Source organism: Capricornis sumatraensis, chromosome 21 (genome assembly GCF_032405125.1).
Source record: "Capricornis sumatraensis isolate serow.1 chromosome 21, serow.2, whole genome shotgun sequence".
NCBI lineage: Eukaryota > Metazoa > Chordata > Mammalia > Artiodactyla > Bovidae > Capricornis > Capricornis sumatraensis.
This window is the reverse complement of record NC_091089.1, coordinates 27,833,581-27,851,203: the sequence shown is the minus strand read 5'-3', so window position 1 is coordinate 27,851,203 and position 17,623 is coordinate 27,833,581. Positions and strand designations below refer to the sequence as shown.

Below are 17,623 nucleotides of genomic sequence, written 5' to 3'. Positions count from 1 at the left end.
TTAAATGGGTGAATGGGGTGTGGTATATGAGTTTTATCTCAATAGTTGTTGTTGTTCAGTCGCCCAGTTGTGTCTGACTCTTTGTGACCCTGTGGACTGCAGCACACCAGGCCTCCCTGTCCTTCACCATCTCCCAAAGTGTGCCCAAGTTCATGTCCATTGCATTGGTGATGCCATATCCAGCCATCTCATCCTCATATTTCAATAGAGCCGTTACCGAAGAGAGAATGTTATGTAATGTTATATAAATGGAATCAAACAATATATAATTTTTTGGGATTTCTTTTTTCCCTCAGCACAGTTCTCTAGAGATGCAGGTTTTTGTGTGTTATCATTATTTCCTCTTATTGGTGAATATGCATGCATACATGGTACGGATGTACTGCATTTTGATTAAACATTGATCCACTGAAGGCAATCTGGAATAGTCAGTTTTTGACTATTTTAAATTGAGCTGCTATAAATAATCATGTACAGATTTTTGTGTGAACATAAACTTTCATTCCTCTAGGATAAATGCCCAAGAACACAATTAGTGGATCATATGGTGGTTGCATGTTTTATCTTTTAAGAAAATGCCAGATTATTTCCTATGGTGTCTGTACCATTTTACATTTCCACCAGCAATGTATGAGTGATCCAGTTTCTTTGTATCCTCACCAGCATTTCATGTTGTCAATTTTAAAAAATTTAACCCATTTCAATGTGTGCAGTGATATCTGATAACTTTAATTTGCATTTTACTAATGGCTGATGATGTTAAACATCTTTTCATGTGCTTATTTAGTATCTGTATCTTCTCAGATAAAATTAGCATCATATCTGTTCAGTTTCTTTTGGCTCTGTTTTTTAATTGGATTATTTGCTTTTTCCTTTTGAGCTTTGAGACTTTTTAATGTATTCTAGATACTAATCCTTTGTTAGATACGTGATTTACAATTTTTTCTTCCCAGTCTTTGGATTATCTTATCATCTTTTTAACAGTCTTTGCACAGCAAACATTTAGGATTTCTATAATGTCCACTTTATCATTTTTCCTCTTGTTAAATGTGTTTTCAACATTAAGTCTAAGAACTCTGTCTAGCTCTGTATTCTAAATATTTTCTACCTTTTTCTAAAAGGTTTATGTTTTACATTTTGCTCTGTGAATTGGTGTCCTAGGACTGCTATGACAAATTACTACAAACTTGATGACTTAAAAACAACAGAAATGAATTTTTTCACAGTTCTGTAGGATAGAAGTTTGAAATCAGTTTCAGTGAGCCAAAGTCAAGGTGTTGGCAGGGCCTTGAGAAGCTGGGGGCCACATCACTCCAGTCTTGTCCTCCATCTCAGTATGGCTTTCTTCTGTGTGTTTGTGTCAGATTTCCCTCTGCCTCTTTTACAAAGACTTGTAACATTTGGAACCCACTTAGATAATCCCAGCTAATTTCTTCATCCCCAATCCTTAACAGTAATCAGATCTCTTATAAGGTGATACTATCTTGTCCTGGGAATTATGAAGTGACTATATCTTTGGATGGCCATTACCCACTTTACTACAGTCTGTGATCTGTTTAGAGTTAACTTTATATAAAGGGGCAATTTGAGTGGAGTTTATTTTTTTGGTCTATGGTTTTTCAGTTGCTCTAGCATCATTAATTAAAAACTCTATCTTTCCTCCATTAAACTTTTTGCACCTTTGTAAATCAGTTTTGCTTTCTAAGATATATTTTTACCAGTCTTTAAGAGGTAGTTTTAGTATCTATTTAAAGGATAGCTGTGCTTAGTTACTAAGATTTGACTTAGGGTTTTTTTTTTTTTTTTTGGCCAAGCCACATGGTTTGCAGGATCTCAGTTCCTTGACCAGGAATTGAACCCAGGCCACAGAAATGAAGGCTTGAAATCCTAACCACTAGGCCAGCAGAGATCTTCCCCAAATCTTATTCCTCTTGTCACTTGTTGCATCCACCTCTGCCCATTTTTTATATCTTTTCAGAAGTTTTACATATACATAAGCAAATCTGAACATATATTCTTTCCCCTCCCTTTTTTTACACAGATGGTAGCATAGTGTACATAAAAATTGTATTCATAGTTGCTTACAGCATTTCCCTTAGGGAATATAAAACATAAATAAAGCTAAAATACTCTTTCCCATAGTTATTTAATGAGTAGTGTGTACTTTTTTCAGGCTAAATTAAAACTTTACATGGAGTATTCTTTTGGATGTTCACATTTGAGTTTTGCCCCAGTCCCATTTTTCCCATAAGCTCTTTGATTTTTACTGGATGACTTTGCATAGTGCAGTAATTTCTAGGAATGCATGTGTAATTTTACCAGAACTGAGTCTTTCAGAGAGTAAATGTGCTAACTTCTCTGAGTGTATTTGTGTGTCAGCCCAAAGAATGCTGGTATAGAAATATTAATATCAGACAGTATAACTCAGATAGCATGATAAGAAAGAAGGTCATTTCAGTTGGATAAAAGAAATAATCATTAACTTTTTTACAGCCACCAACATAACTTTAGATGAGAGCTGACAATTGTTAGGAAGAATTTTTCATCCTTTTAAATGGAACCAGTTTTCACTGGGCCTTAGGAAGTCAAGTGAGCTTTAGGAAGCATCACTATGAACAAAGCTAGTGGACGTGATGGAATTCCAGTTGAGCTATTTCAAATCCTGAAAGATGGTGTTCAAGCTGGATTTAGAAAAGGCAGAGGAACCAGAGGTCAAATTGCCAGTATCTGTTGGATCATAAAATAAGCAAGCAAGTTCCAGAAAAACATCTCCTTTATTGACTATGCCAAAGCTTTTGATTGTGTGGATCACAACAAAGTGTGGAAAATTCTTCAAGAGATGGGAATACCAGACCACCCTACCTGCCTCCTGAGAAATCTATATGCAGGTCAAGAAGCAAGAGTTAGAACCAGACATGGAACAACAGACTGGTTCCAAATTGGGAAAGGGGTACGTCAAGGCTGTGTATTGTTACCCTGCTTATTTAACTTATATGCAGAATATATCATGCGAAATGCCGAGCTGGATGAAGCACAAGCTGGAATCAAAATTGCTGGGAGAAATATCAATAACCTCAGATATGCAGATGACACCACTCTTGCGGCAGAAAGTGAACAAAAACCAAAGAACCTCATGATGAAAATGAAAGAGGAGAGTAAAAGAGTTGGCTTAAAGCTCAACATTCAAAAAACTAATGTCATGACATCCATTCCCATCAGTCCATGGCAAATAGATGGGGAAACAATGGAAACAGCAATAGACTTTATTTTTTTGGTCTCCAAAATCACTGCAGATGGTGACTGCAGCCATGAAATGATAAGATTGCGTGCTTCTTGGAAGAAAAGCTATGACCAATCTACACAGCATATTAAAAAGCAGAGACATTACTTAGCTGACAGAGGTCTGTATAGTCAAATCTATGGTTTTTCCAGTAGGCATGTGTGGATGTGACAGTTGAACTATGAAGAAAGCCGAGCACCAAAGAATTGATTCTTTTGGACTGTGGTGTTGGAGAAGACTCTTGAGAGTCCCTTGGACTGCAAGGAGATCAAAGCAGTCCATCCTAAAGGAAGTCAGTCCTGAATATTCATTGGAAGGACTGATGTTGAAGCTGAAACTCTAATACTTTGGCCACCTGATGTGAAGAACTGACTCATTGGAAAAGACTCTGGTACTGGGAAAAATTGAAGGCAGGAGGAAAAGGGGACGATGGAGAATGAGATGGTTGGATGGCATCACTGACTCGATGGACATGAGTTTGAGCAAGCTCTGGGTGTTGGTGATGGTGATGGACAGGGAGGCCTGGCGTGCTGTAGTCCATGGGGTCGCAAAGAGTCAGATATGACTGAGGATAATTACCTTACAATATTGTGGTGGTTTTTGCCACATATTGACATGAATCAGCCACTGGTGCACATGTGACCCCCTATCCGGAATCCCCTCCCACTTCCCTCTTCACCCCATTCCTCTAGGTTGCCTCAGAGTACCGGCTTTGAGTACCCTGCTTCATGCATTGAACTTGCCCTGGTTATCTCTTTTACATATGGTAATATGCATGTTTCAGTGATATTCTCTCAAATCATTCCACCCTTGCCTTATCCCAAAGTCCAAAAGTCTGTTCTTTACATCTGTGTCTCTTTTGCTGCCTTGCATATAGGATCGTTGTTACCATCTTTCTGAATTCCATATATATGCATTAATATACTGTATTGGTGTTTCTTTTTCTGATTTACTTCACTCTGTACGATAGACTCCAGTTTCATCCACTTCATTAGAACTGATTCCAATGCATTCCTTTTTATAGCTGAGTAATATTCCACTGTGTATATGTACCCCAACTTCCTTAGCCATTCATCTGCCGATGGATATCTAGGTTGCTTCCATGTCTTAGCTGTTGTAAACAGCTCAATGAACTGTTTACAAGTGCTCAATGAACATTAGGGTACATTTGTCTTTCAGTTCTGGTTTCCTTGGTGTGTACGCCCAGCAGTGGGATTGCTGGGTTGTATGGAAGTTCTCTTTCCAGTTTTTTAAGGAATCTCCACACTGTTCTCCATAGTGGCTGTACCAGTTTGCGTTCCCACCAACAGTGTAAGAGGGTTGCCTTCTCTCCATCATTTATTGTTCATAGACTTTTGATGGCGGCCGTTCTGACTGTTGTGAGATGATACCTCATTGTGGTTTTCATTTGCATTTCTATAATAGTGATTCATGTTAAGCATCTTTTCATGTGTTTATTAGCCATCTGTGTGTCTTCTTTGGAGAAATGTCTCTTTAGTTCTTTGGCCCACTTTTTTGATGGGGTTTGTTTTTCTGGTGTTGAGCTGCATGAGCTGCTTGTATGCTTTGGAGATTAATTCTTTGTTTGGTGTTTCATTTGCTATTATTTTCTCCCATTTTGAAGGCTGCATTTTCACCTTGCTTATAGTTTCCTTTGCTGTGCAAAAGCTTTTCAGATCAGTTAGGTCGGGAATGGCAAACCACTTCAGTATTCTTGACTTGAGAACCCCATGAACAGTATGAAAAGGCAAAATGATAGTATACTGAAAGAGGAACTCCCTGGGTCAGTAGGTGCCCAATATGCTACTGGAGATCAATGGAGAAATAACTCCAGAAAGAATGAAGGGATGGAGCCAAAGCAAAAACAGTTGTGGATGTGACTGGTGACAGAAGCAAGGTCTGATGCTGTAAAGAACAATATTGCATAGGAACCTGGAATGTCAGGTCCATGAATCAAAGCAAATTGGAAGTGGTCAAACAGAAGATGGCAAGAGTGAACATCGACCTTCTAGGAATCAGTGAACTAAAATGGACTGCAATGGGTGAATTTAACTCAGATGACCATTATATCTACTACTGTGGGCAGGAATCCCTCAGAAGAAATGGAGTAGCCATTATGGTCAACAAAAGAGTCCAAAATGCAGTACTTGGATGCTATCTCAAAAGTGACAGAATGATCTCTGTCCGTTTCCAAGGCAAACCATTCAATATCACAGTAATCCAAGCCTATACCCCAACCAGTAACGCTGAAGAAGCTGAAGTTGAACGGTTCTATGAAGACCTACAAGACCTTTTAGAACTAACACCCCAAAAAGATGTTCTTTTCATTATAGGGGACTGGAATGCAAAAGTAGGGAGTCAAGAAACACCTGGAGGAACAGGCAAATTTGGCTTTGGAGTATGGAATAAGCAGGGCAGAGGCTAATAGAGTTTTGCCAAGAGTATGCACTGGTCATAGCAAACACCCTTTTCCAACAACACAAGAGAAGACTGTACACATGGACATCACCAGATGGTCAACACCGAAATCAGATTGATTCTATTCTTTGCAGCCAAAGATGGAGAAGCTCTATACAGTCAGCAAAAACAAGACCAGGAGCTGACTGGCTCAGATCATGAACTCCTTATTGCCAAATTCAGACTTAAATTGAAGAAAGTAGGGAAAACTGCTATACCATTTAGGTATGACCTAAATCAAATCCCTTATGATTATACAGTGGAAGTGAGAAGAGATTTAAAGGACTAGATCTGATAGACAGAGTGCCTGATGAACTACGGACAGAGGTTGGTGACATTGTACAGGAGATAGGGATCAAGACCATCCCCAAGAAAAAGAAATGCAAAAAAGCAAAATGGCTGTCTGGGGAGGCCTTACAAATAGCTGTGAAAAGAAGAGAAGCGAAAAGCAAAGGAGAAAAGGAAAAATATAAGAATCTGAATGCAGAGTTCCAAAGAATTGCAAGGAGAGATAAGAAAGACTTCCTCAGTGATCAATGCAAAGAAATAGAGGAAAACAGCAGAATGAGAAAGACTAGAAATCTCTTCAAGAAAATTAGAGATACCAAGGGAACATTCATACAAAGATGGGCTCAAGAAAGGACAGAAATGGTATGGACATAACAGAAGCAGAAGATATTAAAAAGAGGTGGCAAGAATACACAGAAGAACTGTACAAAAAAAATCTTCACGACCAAGATAATCATGATGGTGTGATCACTCATCTAGAGCCAGACATCCTGGAATGTGAAGTCCAGTGGGCCTTAGAAAGCATCACTACGAACAAAGCTAGTGGAAGTGATGGAATTCCAGTGGAGCTATTTCAAATCCTGAAAGATGATGCTGTGAAAGTGCTGCACTCAATATGCCAGCACATTTGGAAAACTCAGCAGTGGCCACAGGACTGGAAAAGGTCAGTTTTCATTCCAATCCCAAAGAAAGGCAATGCCAAAGAATGCTCAAACTACTGCACAATTGCAGTCATCTCACACACTAGTAAAGTAATGCTCAAAATCCTCCAAGCAAGGCTTCAGCAGTATGTGAACTGTGAACTTTCAGATGTTCAAGCTAGTTTTAGAAAAGGCAGAGGAACCAGAGATCAAATTGCCAACGTCCATTGGATCATGGAAAAAGCAAGAGAGTTCCAGAAAACATCTATTTCTGCTTTATTGACTATGCCAAAGCCTTTGACTGTGTGGATCACAATAAACTGTGGGAAATTTTGAAAGAGATGGGAATACCAGACCACCCGACCTGCCTCTTGAGAAACCTATATGCAGGTCAGGAAAAAACAGTTAGAACTGGACATGGAGCAACAGACTGGTTCCAAATAGGAAAAGGAGTACATCCAGGCTGTATGTTGTCACCCTGCTTATTTAACTAATATACAGAGTATGTCATGAGAAACGCTGGACTGGAAGAAGCACAAGCTGGAATGAAGATTGCTTGGAGAAATATCAGTAACCTCAGATATGCAGATGATACCACACTTATGGCAGAAAGTGAAGAGGAGCTAAAAAGCTTCTTGATGAAAGTGAAAGAGGAGAGTGAAAAGTTGACTTATAGCTCAACATTCAGAAAACGAAGATCATGGCATCTGGTCCCATCACTTCCTGAGAAATAGATGGGGAGACAGTGGAAACAGTGTCAGACTTTATTTTGGGGGGCTCCAATATCACTGCAGATGGTGATTGCAGTCATGAAATTAAAAGACGCTTACTCCTTGGAAGGAAAGTTATGACCAACCTAGATAGCATATTCAAAAGCAGAGACATTACTTTTCCAACAAAGTTCTATCCAGTCAAGGCTGTCGTTTTTCCAGTGGTCATGTATGGATGTGATAGTCGGACTGTGAAGAAAGCTGAGGGCTGAAGAATTGATGCTTTTGAACTGTGGTGTTGGAGAAGACTCTTGAGAGTCCCTTGGACTGCAAGGAGGTCTAACCAGTCCATCCTAAAGGAGATCAGTCCTGGGTGTTCATTGGAAGGACTGATGCTGAAGCTGAAACTCCAATACTTTGGCCACCTCATGCTAAGAATTGACTCATTGAAAAGGACTCTGACGGTGAGAGGGATTGGGGGCAGGAGGAGAAGGGCACGACCAAGGATGAGATGGCTGGATGGCATCACCGACTCGATGGGCATGAGTTTGAGTGAACTCTGGGAGTTGGTGATGGACAGGGAGGCCTCGGTGCTGCCATTCATGTGGTCGCAAAGAGTCCAACATGACTTAGCGACCAAACTGAACTGAACCGAGTTCCCATTTGTTTATTTTTGGTTTTATTTCCATTACTCTGGGAGGTTGGTCATAGTGGATCTTGTAGCGATTTATATCAGAGAATGTTCTGCCTATATTTTCCTCTAAGAGTTCTGTCGTTTCTGGTCTTACATTTAGATTTTTAATCCATTTTGCATTCATTTTTGTGTATGGTATTAGAAAGTATTCTAGTTTCATTGTTTTACAAGTAGTTGACCAGTTTCCCAGCACCACTTGTTAAAGAGATTGTCTTTTCTCCACTGCATATTTTTGCCTCCTTTGTCAAAGGTAATAAAGTGTCCATAGGTGTGTGAATTTATCTCTGGACTTTCTATTTTGTTCCATTGGTCTATATTTCTGTCTTTGTGCTAGTACCATACTGTCTTGATGGCTGTAGGTTTGTAGTATAATCTGAAGTCAGGAAAGTTGATTCTTCTTGTTCCATTGTTCTTTCTCTAGATTGCTTTGGCTATTCGAGGTTTTTTGTGTTTCCATACAAATTATGAAATTAGTTGTTCTAGATCTGTGAAAAATACCATTGGTAGCTTGATAGGGATTGCATTGAATCTATAGATTGCTTTGGGTAATAAACTCCTTTTCAGTATATTGATTGTTCCAATTCACGAACATGGCTTATTTCTCCATCTATTTGTGTCATCTTTGATTCTTTCATCAGTGTTTTATAGTTTTCTATATTGGGTCTTTTGTTTCTTTAGGTAGATTTATTCCTAAATATTTTATTGTTTTCATTGCAGTGGTAAATGGGATTGTTTTCTTATTATCTTTGTTTTTTCATTGTTAGTGTATAGGAATGTGAGGAATTTCTGTGTATTAATTTTACATCCTGTAATTTTAGTACATTCATTGATTAGCTCTAGTAATTTTTTGGTGGTATCTTTAAGGTTTTCTTTGTAGAAGATCATGTCCTCTGCAAAAACTGAGAGTTTTGCTGCTGCTTTTCCAGTCTGGATTCCTTTTATTTCTTTCTCTTCTCAGATTGCTGTGGCTAGGACTTCCAAAACTGTGTCGAATAGTAGTGGTGAGCATGGGCACCCTTGTCTTGTTCCTAATTTTAGAGAAAATGATTTCAATTTTTTGCTATTGAGGATAATGTTTGCTCTGGGTTTGTTGTATATGACTTTTATTATGTTGAGGTGGGGTCTTCCCTAATAGCTCAGTTGGTAAAGACTCTGCCTGCAATACAGGAGACCTGGGTTTGATTCCCGGTTTGGGAAAATCATGTGGAGGAGAAAATGGCAACCCACTCCAGTATTCTTGCAAAGGAGAATCCCATGGACAGAGGAGCCTTGCAGGCTACAGTCCATGGGATCACAAGAGTTGGACACGACTTAGTGACTAAACCACCACCATGTTCTTTATATGCCTGCCTTCTGGAGCGTTTTTATTATAAATGGGTATTGAATTTTGTCAAAGGCTTTCCCTGCATTATTGAGTTAATCATATGGTTTTTAATTTTCAATTTGTTAATATGATGTATCACATTGATTGATTTGTGAATATTGAAGAATTCTTGCATCCCTGGAATAAGGCCCACTTGGTCATGATGTATGATCTTTTTAATATGTTGCTGGATTCTGTTTGCTAGAATTTTGTTGAGGATGTTTGCATCTTTGGTCATCAGTGATAATGGCCTGTAGTTTTCTTTTTTCGTGGCATCTTTGTCTGGTTTTGGTATCAAGGTGATGGTGGCCTCATAGAATGAGTTTGGGAGTTTGCCTTTCTCTGCAGTTTTCTGGAACAGTTTGATTAGAATAAGTGTTAGCGCTTCTCTAAGTTTTTGATAGAAGTCGCCTGTGATCCCATGTGGTCCTGGGCTTTTTTGCTTGTTGGAAGATTTTTATTACAGTTTTGATGTCCATGGTTGTGATTGGTCTGTTTAGATTTTCTATTTCTTCCTGGCTCAGTTTTGGAAGGTTATAGTTTTCTAAGAATTTGTCCATTTCTTCCAAGTTGCCCATTTTTTGGCATATAGTTGCTCATAGTAGTCTCTTATGATCTTTTGTATTTGTGTTGTCTGTTGTGATTTCTCCATTTTCATTTCTAACTTTATTGATTTGATTCTTCTCCTTTTTTTTTCTTGATGAGTCTGGCTAACAGTTTGTCTATTTTATCTATCTTTTCAAAGAGCCAGCTTTTAGTTTTGTTGATCTTTGCTATAGTCTCCTTCGTTTCTTTTTCATTTACTTCTACTCTTATTTTTATGATTTCTTTCCTTCTATTAACTTTGGGGTTCTTCTTTTCTTCTTTTTCTAGTTGCTTTAGGTGTAAAGTTCAGTTGCTTATTTGATGTTTCTCTTGTTTCCTGAGGTAAGCTTGTATTGCTATGAACCTCCCTCTTAGCACTGCTTTTACTGAAACCCATAGGTGTTGGTGTGTTTTCATTTTTATTTGTTTCTATGCATATTTTGATTTCCTTTTTGATTTCTTCGGTGATCAGTCGGTTATTCAGGAGCGTGTTGTTTAGCCTCCATATGTTTGTGTTTTTTTTGTAGTTTTTTTTTTTTTTCCTTTCTGTAGTTGATATTTAATCTTACCACATTTGTGATCAGGAAAGATGCTTGAAATCATTTTAGTTTTTAAAATTTACCATGGGTAGAATTATGGCCCAGGATGTGATCTCTCCTGGAGAATGTTCTGTGTGCACTTGAAAGAAGGGTGAAATCCATTGTTTTTGGGTGAAATGCCCCGTAGATATCAACTAGATGTAATTGGTCCATTGTATCATTTAGAACTTGTGTTTCCTTGCTAATTTTCTGTTTGGTTGTTTTATCCATAGGTGTAAGTGGGGTATTAAAGTCCCCCACTATTACTATGCTACTGTTAATTTCCCCTTTCATACTTGTTAGCATTTGCCTTACATATTGAGGTGCTCCTATGTTGGGTGCATATATGTTTATAATTATTATATTTATTCTTGGGTTGATTCCTTGATCATTGTGTAGTGTCCTCCTTTTTCTCTTGTCACAGTCTTAAAAGTCTACTTTATCTGATATGAGTATTGCTACTCCTACTTTCTTTTGGTCTCCATTTACATGAAGTATCTTTTTCCAGCCCCTCACTTTGTCTGTATGTGTCCCTAGGTTTGAGGTGGGTGTCTAGTAGACAGCATATTGGTTTTGTATCCATTTGGTTCCCTGGTGGCTCAGTGGTAAATCATCTGCTTGCAATGCAGGAGACCTGGGTTTGATCCCTAGTTGGAAAGATAGATAGGCTCAGTCGAGTATACAGTAGAGAGCCCAGATGGGCTTTCGTTTGTTTTATTTTAGGTCCCATTAGAAGATAATTTAGTTATTTTTATAAGTTTAAACATATTTACCCCTGTTTTTACTCCTAATTGAGAAAATTTAATTCCAGCTCAGCGAATTTTTTTCATACCGAGCACATCTGTGTATTCAACACCAGTATCAAACAACAGAACGCCAGAACTCCATCACCAGTACTTTAGAAACTCCTCACTTCTCCGAGCTGTATATCCATTTGTTCAGGACACCGTGGTTTTGACTTTTAACAGTAGTCTTACCTGCTCTTTAATCTTTATAAGAGTAGAATCATGCACTTTGTAGTCTTTTGTATCTGGCTTCCAAAGCTCAACATTGTTCATCTGAATTCATTCTCATTGCAGTATATTAGAGTTTCCATTTTGTGGATATGCTGTAATTGCTTATGCATTATTCTGTTGATGGACATTTGTGTTGTTGGCTGTTATATATAGTGTGGCAATGAACTTCCCAGGACATTTCTTCTGATCATATATGCAAATCAGTTGGGTATATACTTTGGAATGAAATTGCTGGTTTGTAATTGTGTGTGCTAAGTTGCTTCAGTTGTGTCTGACTCTCTGCGATCCCATGGACTGCTTGCCGGGCTTCTGTGTCCATGAGATTCTCCAGGCAAGAATACTGGAGTAGGTTGCCATCCCCTTCTCCAGGGGTTCTTCCTGATGTAGGGATTAAACTCTAATCTCTTGAGGCTTCTGCATGGCAGGCAGATTCTTTACTGTTGAGCCATGGGGGAAGCCCACTGGTCTATATTAGATTCTGCCAAATGGTTGTATTAATCTTCAAAATATTCATGTCAGTTTATACTTTTATAGCATCAAATGCAAATTTAGGTTGGTTTCACATCATCCTGAACACTTGTTATTTTCCACTTTTTTCATTTTGGTCATTCTGGCAGGTATGTCGTGTCATCAGATTGATACTATTTTAGATATTGAATAAGTGTACTTTGAAATTATGCTTTATTCTATTTACTCCCCCCAATACAACTTTTGGTTGTACATCGTTTCAAAAAATCTTTTAATATTCTGTGTTTATATTTTATTTGTAGTTAATTAAGTTAGCCAGCATATTGACTAATTTACCTGCTGATAGTTATTCTAACCTGCTTCATTTTGTTCATTCATGCACCATCAATTTTATGCATGGTTATCTTTTTTGTAATGAATTTTGTTAATACGAACTTAGTTTCAATTTTTCAAAAAAATAATTTTTTATGTATATCTATTGATGGCTGTATTGGGGCTTTGTTGCTGTGTGGGCCTTTTTTTTCCTAATTGCGGTGAATGGGAGCCACTCTCCAGTTGGCGTGTGCAGGCTTCTCATTGCTGTGGCTTCTCTTGTGAAGCATGAGCAGTCATGCCTGTTCTTCGGTAGTTGCTGCACATTGACTCTTTAGTTGTGGCACATGGGCTCAGTAGTTGTGGCTCCTGGGCTCCAGAACACAGGCTTAGTAGCTGTAGCACATGGGCTTAGTTGCTCTGTGGCAGGTGGGATCTTGGATCTGGGATGGAACCTGTGTCTCCCACATTGGCAGGTGGATTCTTTAGCACTGAGCCACTAAGGGAAGCTTGGCAGTTTCAATTTTTATTTAAAGAGAAATGTTAAGCTTCATAGTTTGGTGATGGCTTTACCTTTATCTCTTTAATTACTATTTCTTTTTGTTAGTTTACTACACTGGGCTTCTATAACATTATTTACTCTTAGTTCTTCTGGTTCTTCAAACCTTCCTTTAAATGTTTATATTTCTCTAGATTGTTTCTTTAGTGTTCGTCTCACCTTGTCTGCTCTCCATATATTCTCCCTAATTTTCATATCCATCTTTCTACTTGTTTACTGGATATTGTGCATTGAGGTTTTTGTAGGTGCTTTAAATTTGTAGTTTTCCGTCAAACCAACTTTTCCAGTATTTCTCAACTTGGTTAATACTGTCACCTTTTACTCACTCTTCTCTTCCAGTGTTTCTTAACTTGGTTAATACAGGTACTTTTTACTCAGTCTTCAAAATCAGAAATGCTTTTCTTTCTCATTCTCCCACAAGTAATTGTCAAAAAGTCATATTTTATTTTTTAACTTAGGACATTCCCTTCATACAGGATCATAGACATTGATAACTATATTTCTAAAATAGTGATCCTCTATTCCTCCTTCCTACCTCTGCCTTAATGTAGACCGTATCATGATCTAGACTATTGTTCCAGTTAGTCTTATGGGCTTTTTTTTTGTTTGACTCTTCCTCTCCTTTTTTCTTTTTAACAGTCCCTCTGATTAAAGAATGAAAACATTGAAATAAAGAATTAAAATATGTTGTACTAAAAATTTACCAAAAAATGTAAACAAAATTTCAGTTTTTAATTTAAACAAATTTAAAGATGATGGTTTTTGTAACTGTAGTTAATAAAGCTGAAAATGGCATTCAGAGTTTTGGAACATCTTCAGTAAGGATTTTGTTATTTCTTGGCAAGTTGCAGTTTAGAAATATAGAGCACTTATAAATTTTTCTCTCCTTTATGTCTATTATTATTATTTTTAAAAACTAGTGTTTTGACAACTGAAAAAAAAAATCTCCCATCTAGTTTGTTTTGCAAGACTCTTGGTTATGATGAGTATTTTTAATGTTTTAATGTATTGTGATCTCTTCTGTGCTACCTTTGTGATGTTACCTTATATTTATTGAGCACTTTCCTGACTGTCAAAAGTACTGTAGTAAACGTTTTTATACACATAGTAAGACTACATGACCTGTCTTAATTCTCTGAACAAGCCTGTCAAGTATACATAGAAACATTATTGTATGTGTGAGGAAACTGATTTTAAAGAAGAGTCACTTGTTCAGTGCCACATAGTTGAGAAACTCAGAGTGATATGTTATCATACTTTTACCTCTCCACTTTTGATAGTATAGATGTGAAAGATTTGTATTTGTATTTATAGGGGTTTGGATTAAATGATTCTGGATCCCAGATAGAGAAAGCTGTGATTTTTATCTGTTTTTTCTAAAAGCAAGAGATTCAACTTTGGTATTTGTTTAGGTCAGGGGAGAAGATTTTGGTGAATTTGGTTGCAATTAGAATGTTGGTTATATATATTTAGAACTAGATGGATTCTCAAGTATTTCTCAAATTATGTACCATTGCATATTGTGGGAATTTTCATATATCTTGACCACAGAAGTTTGGGCATCATTAGGTTTCTGTAGCAGAGAAACCTTAATTGCTTTGAATACTTCAGTCTCTGAAATAGGTTTCTGTAGGAGACATATTCATATCATGTAGAACAACATCTTGAGGTATATCAGTTTGAGACAAAAGCTCATGTGTGGTCCATTTCTCTCATTTTGTTAGGGGAGTGTGTCGCCTAAAAATCACACAGCTGCTAAGCAACACAGGATAAGATTCAGTCACTTTTTTGTACCATGCTTTCTCTGATAATGTTATATAATATTTATTTTTCCTGTAGTATGTTAAAAATTAAAAGACTTATGTGTAGCTTCTTTTATATTCCCATCTAGTCCAGACACTAGTTTTATACTGAGAAATTAATATATAGTTTAAAAATTCTAGATTTATTGACATACAAATACCCTAGCATTATTACGTATTCATAACTGCTGTGTTTAATCATCAAAATGAAAAGAATACTTTTTCCTGTAGTAATGTGTCACATATGTTTGGTTTAGTTTCTGTAGAAAGTGTTTCCTGACTGCAATGAGAGAAAGTGGAATACATTGTCCCCTCTGTCGTGGAAATGTGACTAGAAGAGAGAGAGCATGTCCTGAACGGGCCTTAGACCTTGAAAATATCATGAGGAAATTTTCTGGTAGCTGCAGATGCTGTGCAAAACAGGTAGAGTAAATGTGATATAGTTCTCTGAAAGTCAAACTTCTGTTCTGAAATTTCTGATTGAATTATCTTGGTGTGTACTGTTTTGAAGAGAAATTATTTAGGCTGAGAATAGGGTAAAAAAGGCCAGAAAAGCTATGGCTGTAGATCTTACTAGATAATAAACTTACTGAGAACAGAGACCAGAAGATACGTCCTTGAATTTGCCATAACGTTTAGCATGGCATTTTTTCAAAATAATCACTCTTGATTTACCTACTAAACTGAATGAACAAACTGGCATTTAACTCCCTTAAACCCCATTTCTGGTACACTTTCAGTTCTTCAGTAGTTTTTCTGGTAGCATTATTATTGTCATTTTGCCTCTAGAAATGGGCCAAATGGATTATGTAGCCAAGGGGAACTCTAACTGCCCACTCTACTTGGATATATATGTGTTTATCTAAAAAAATCACGAAGTATTTGGCAGAAAACTCCTTACTTTTTAAGGAACAGATGGGAAAAATCAGGTATTGGCAAATAAGCGACATTAATTCTCCAATCTGGATTTTATTTTGTCATTTGGAGAGGGAGTGAAATGGTAGAGGTAGTTAGGCTTTGAGTATATTGGCTTATTTATAGATTTATCACAGCCACTTTCTCAAACAGCAAATAAAGTCATTGAGCAAAACCAATTGGTGTTTTATGCATTCACACAAGACATACCTGATTTTCCATCTCTTTGAGGGAGGTGTTAATTGACAAGGCAATGAAGTGAAGTTGGAAAATATACTTGAGATTTCTGGCTCTACTCCTTAGAGAGAAACTGAAAAATGTTCCAAGTGTTAATTTGGGAACTTAGTTTTTTAAAGCATTTTCTAACTCTGCCAGGTTACAGTAGTTAAAGAAAGAAAAATATGCCTAGTGCCATGAGGTAACTTCTTAATACTTTTAATATTATTTTGTGTCTATTAATATTTTTTCAAATATAAAATTATTTATTAATTTATAGGGTGAGTTTATGGACTGTTGGACTCATCTCCATTTTCTCTGCATCTGATGGACAGAAACTTCTTATTTTTAGAATTAATTTACTTAAAAAAGTCTCTTGTTTAAATGGATTTTTTAAAAAATTTTATTTTTACTTTATTTTTCGTTACAATACTGTATTGGTTTTGCCATACATTGACATGATTATTTACTTACCTGTTTTTGTCTTATTTTTCTCCTCTTGTTGGCAGTGTCTCAAATCTTAATGAGTTCCCTTTTAAACTAAAAGTCACAATACATTAAAGATTTTTAAATTTATTTTTTAATATGGTGAAAATGCATAATGTAAAATAGCCTTTTCTTAGTTTTTTTTTTTAATAAGTGAAAGATCATGGTAAACCTTATTTTTTATATAATAAATATCTACCTATATTTCCATTTGCTAAGAAAACATGTATATGATATATGTATTATATATATGTACACACATATATACACAATTTAATGAGGCATCAAGTGAACAGTTAGTGCACTATTATGAATGGTAAGGTAGAAAACACACCATTTTTAAGTGTACAATACAGTGGTATTAAGTACATTCACTGCATTGTGTAACAGTCACCATTATCTATTTCCAGAATTTTTTCATCATCCCAAACAGAAAATCTGTATCTGTTAACTTGTAACTTGCTGTTCCCCTGCCCCGCCATCTTCCCCACCCCATCTAGTAACCTATGTTCTGCATTATCTCTCTGAATTCTCTTCTGCCTTATATGAATGGAATCATATAATGTTTGTTCTTTTGAAAGTCACATTGCTTTTTTAATCAATAATTTACAGATTAAATTCTATCGCATGAGACATCATTACAAATCTTGTAAGAAGTATCAAGATGAATATGGTGTTTCTTCTATCATTCCAAACTTTCAGATCTCTCAAGATTCAGTAGGAAACAGGTAAGCAATATTTATTTTTATAGTTAAAATGGAAATTTGGTGGAGGCTGTATAAGGTATTGTTTGTTTTATTTATGTGTGTTTATGTTTTTAAATTGCGTGTCTTCTTAAGTTTGACACATGTTAAATTGAATCTGGGAAATTGACTTTGTGCTCAACTTAAGCTTAAGTAAAAATTATTTTAAGAAAATTTCCATGTCTGAGTGAAAAATAGATTTGTGAATTGAAGGTATTTTCTTCTGCAGCTGAAATTACTTGAAAACTAGAGGAAATCCCTTTTTAGTAATGTGTTTGTAAGCTAGAATCTTTTTACTAGTTTGAAATCTTTATTTTGATATAAAATATCATGTAAAAGTGAGACTTGGTACTATTATTAGTTCCATGTTAGTCTCAAATCTTTTAAAGCTAGGTTTTGGTTTGATATATATCTTATTGTATCAGGTTTATGTATATTAAACATTTTTATGAAATGTATTTTATGCATAAGAATGGCCAGAATGCACATGTGTGGTTTAAAAGTTAGTCG

General features: G+C 36.5%; 1 protein-coding gene across 3 annotated transcripts in view; it reads left to right on the top strand.

Annotated features, from left to right (window-relative positions):
* RNF138 (ring finger protein 138) overlaps positions 1-17,623 on the top strand; it is a 40,615-nt gene that overhangs the window by 8,729 nt on the left and 14,263 nt on the right. For 2 of the 3 annotated variants that reach the window (XM_068993748.1, XM_068993747.1), the window contains exons 2-3: positions 15,011-15,176; positions 16,983-17,098. The exons of the other annotated variant lie outside the window; for it this stretch is intronic. In XM_068993748.1, coding sequence (XP_068849849.1) covers positions 15,011-15,176; positions 16,983-17,098 — 282 coding nt within the window. The remainder of the gene's footprint in view (positions 1-15,010; positions 15,177-16,982; positions 17,099-17,623) is intronic. 3 annotated transcript variants of the gene reach the window in all.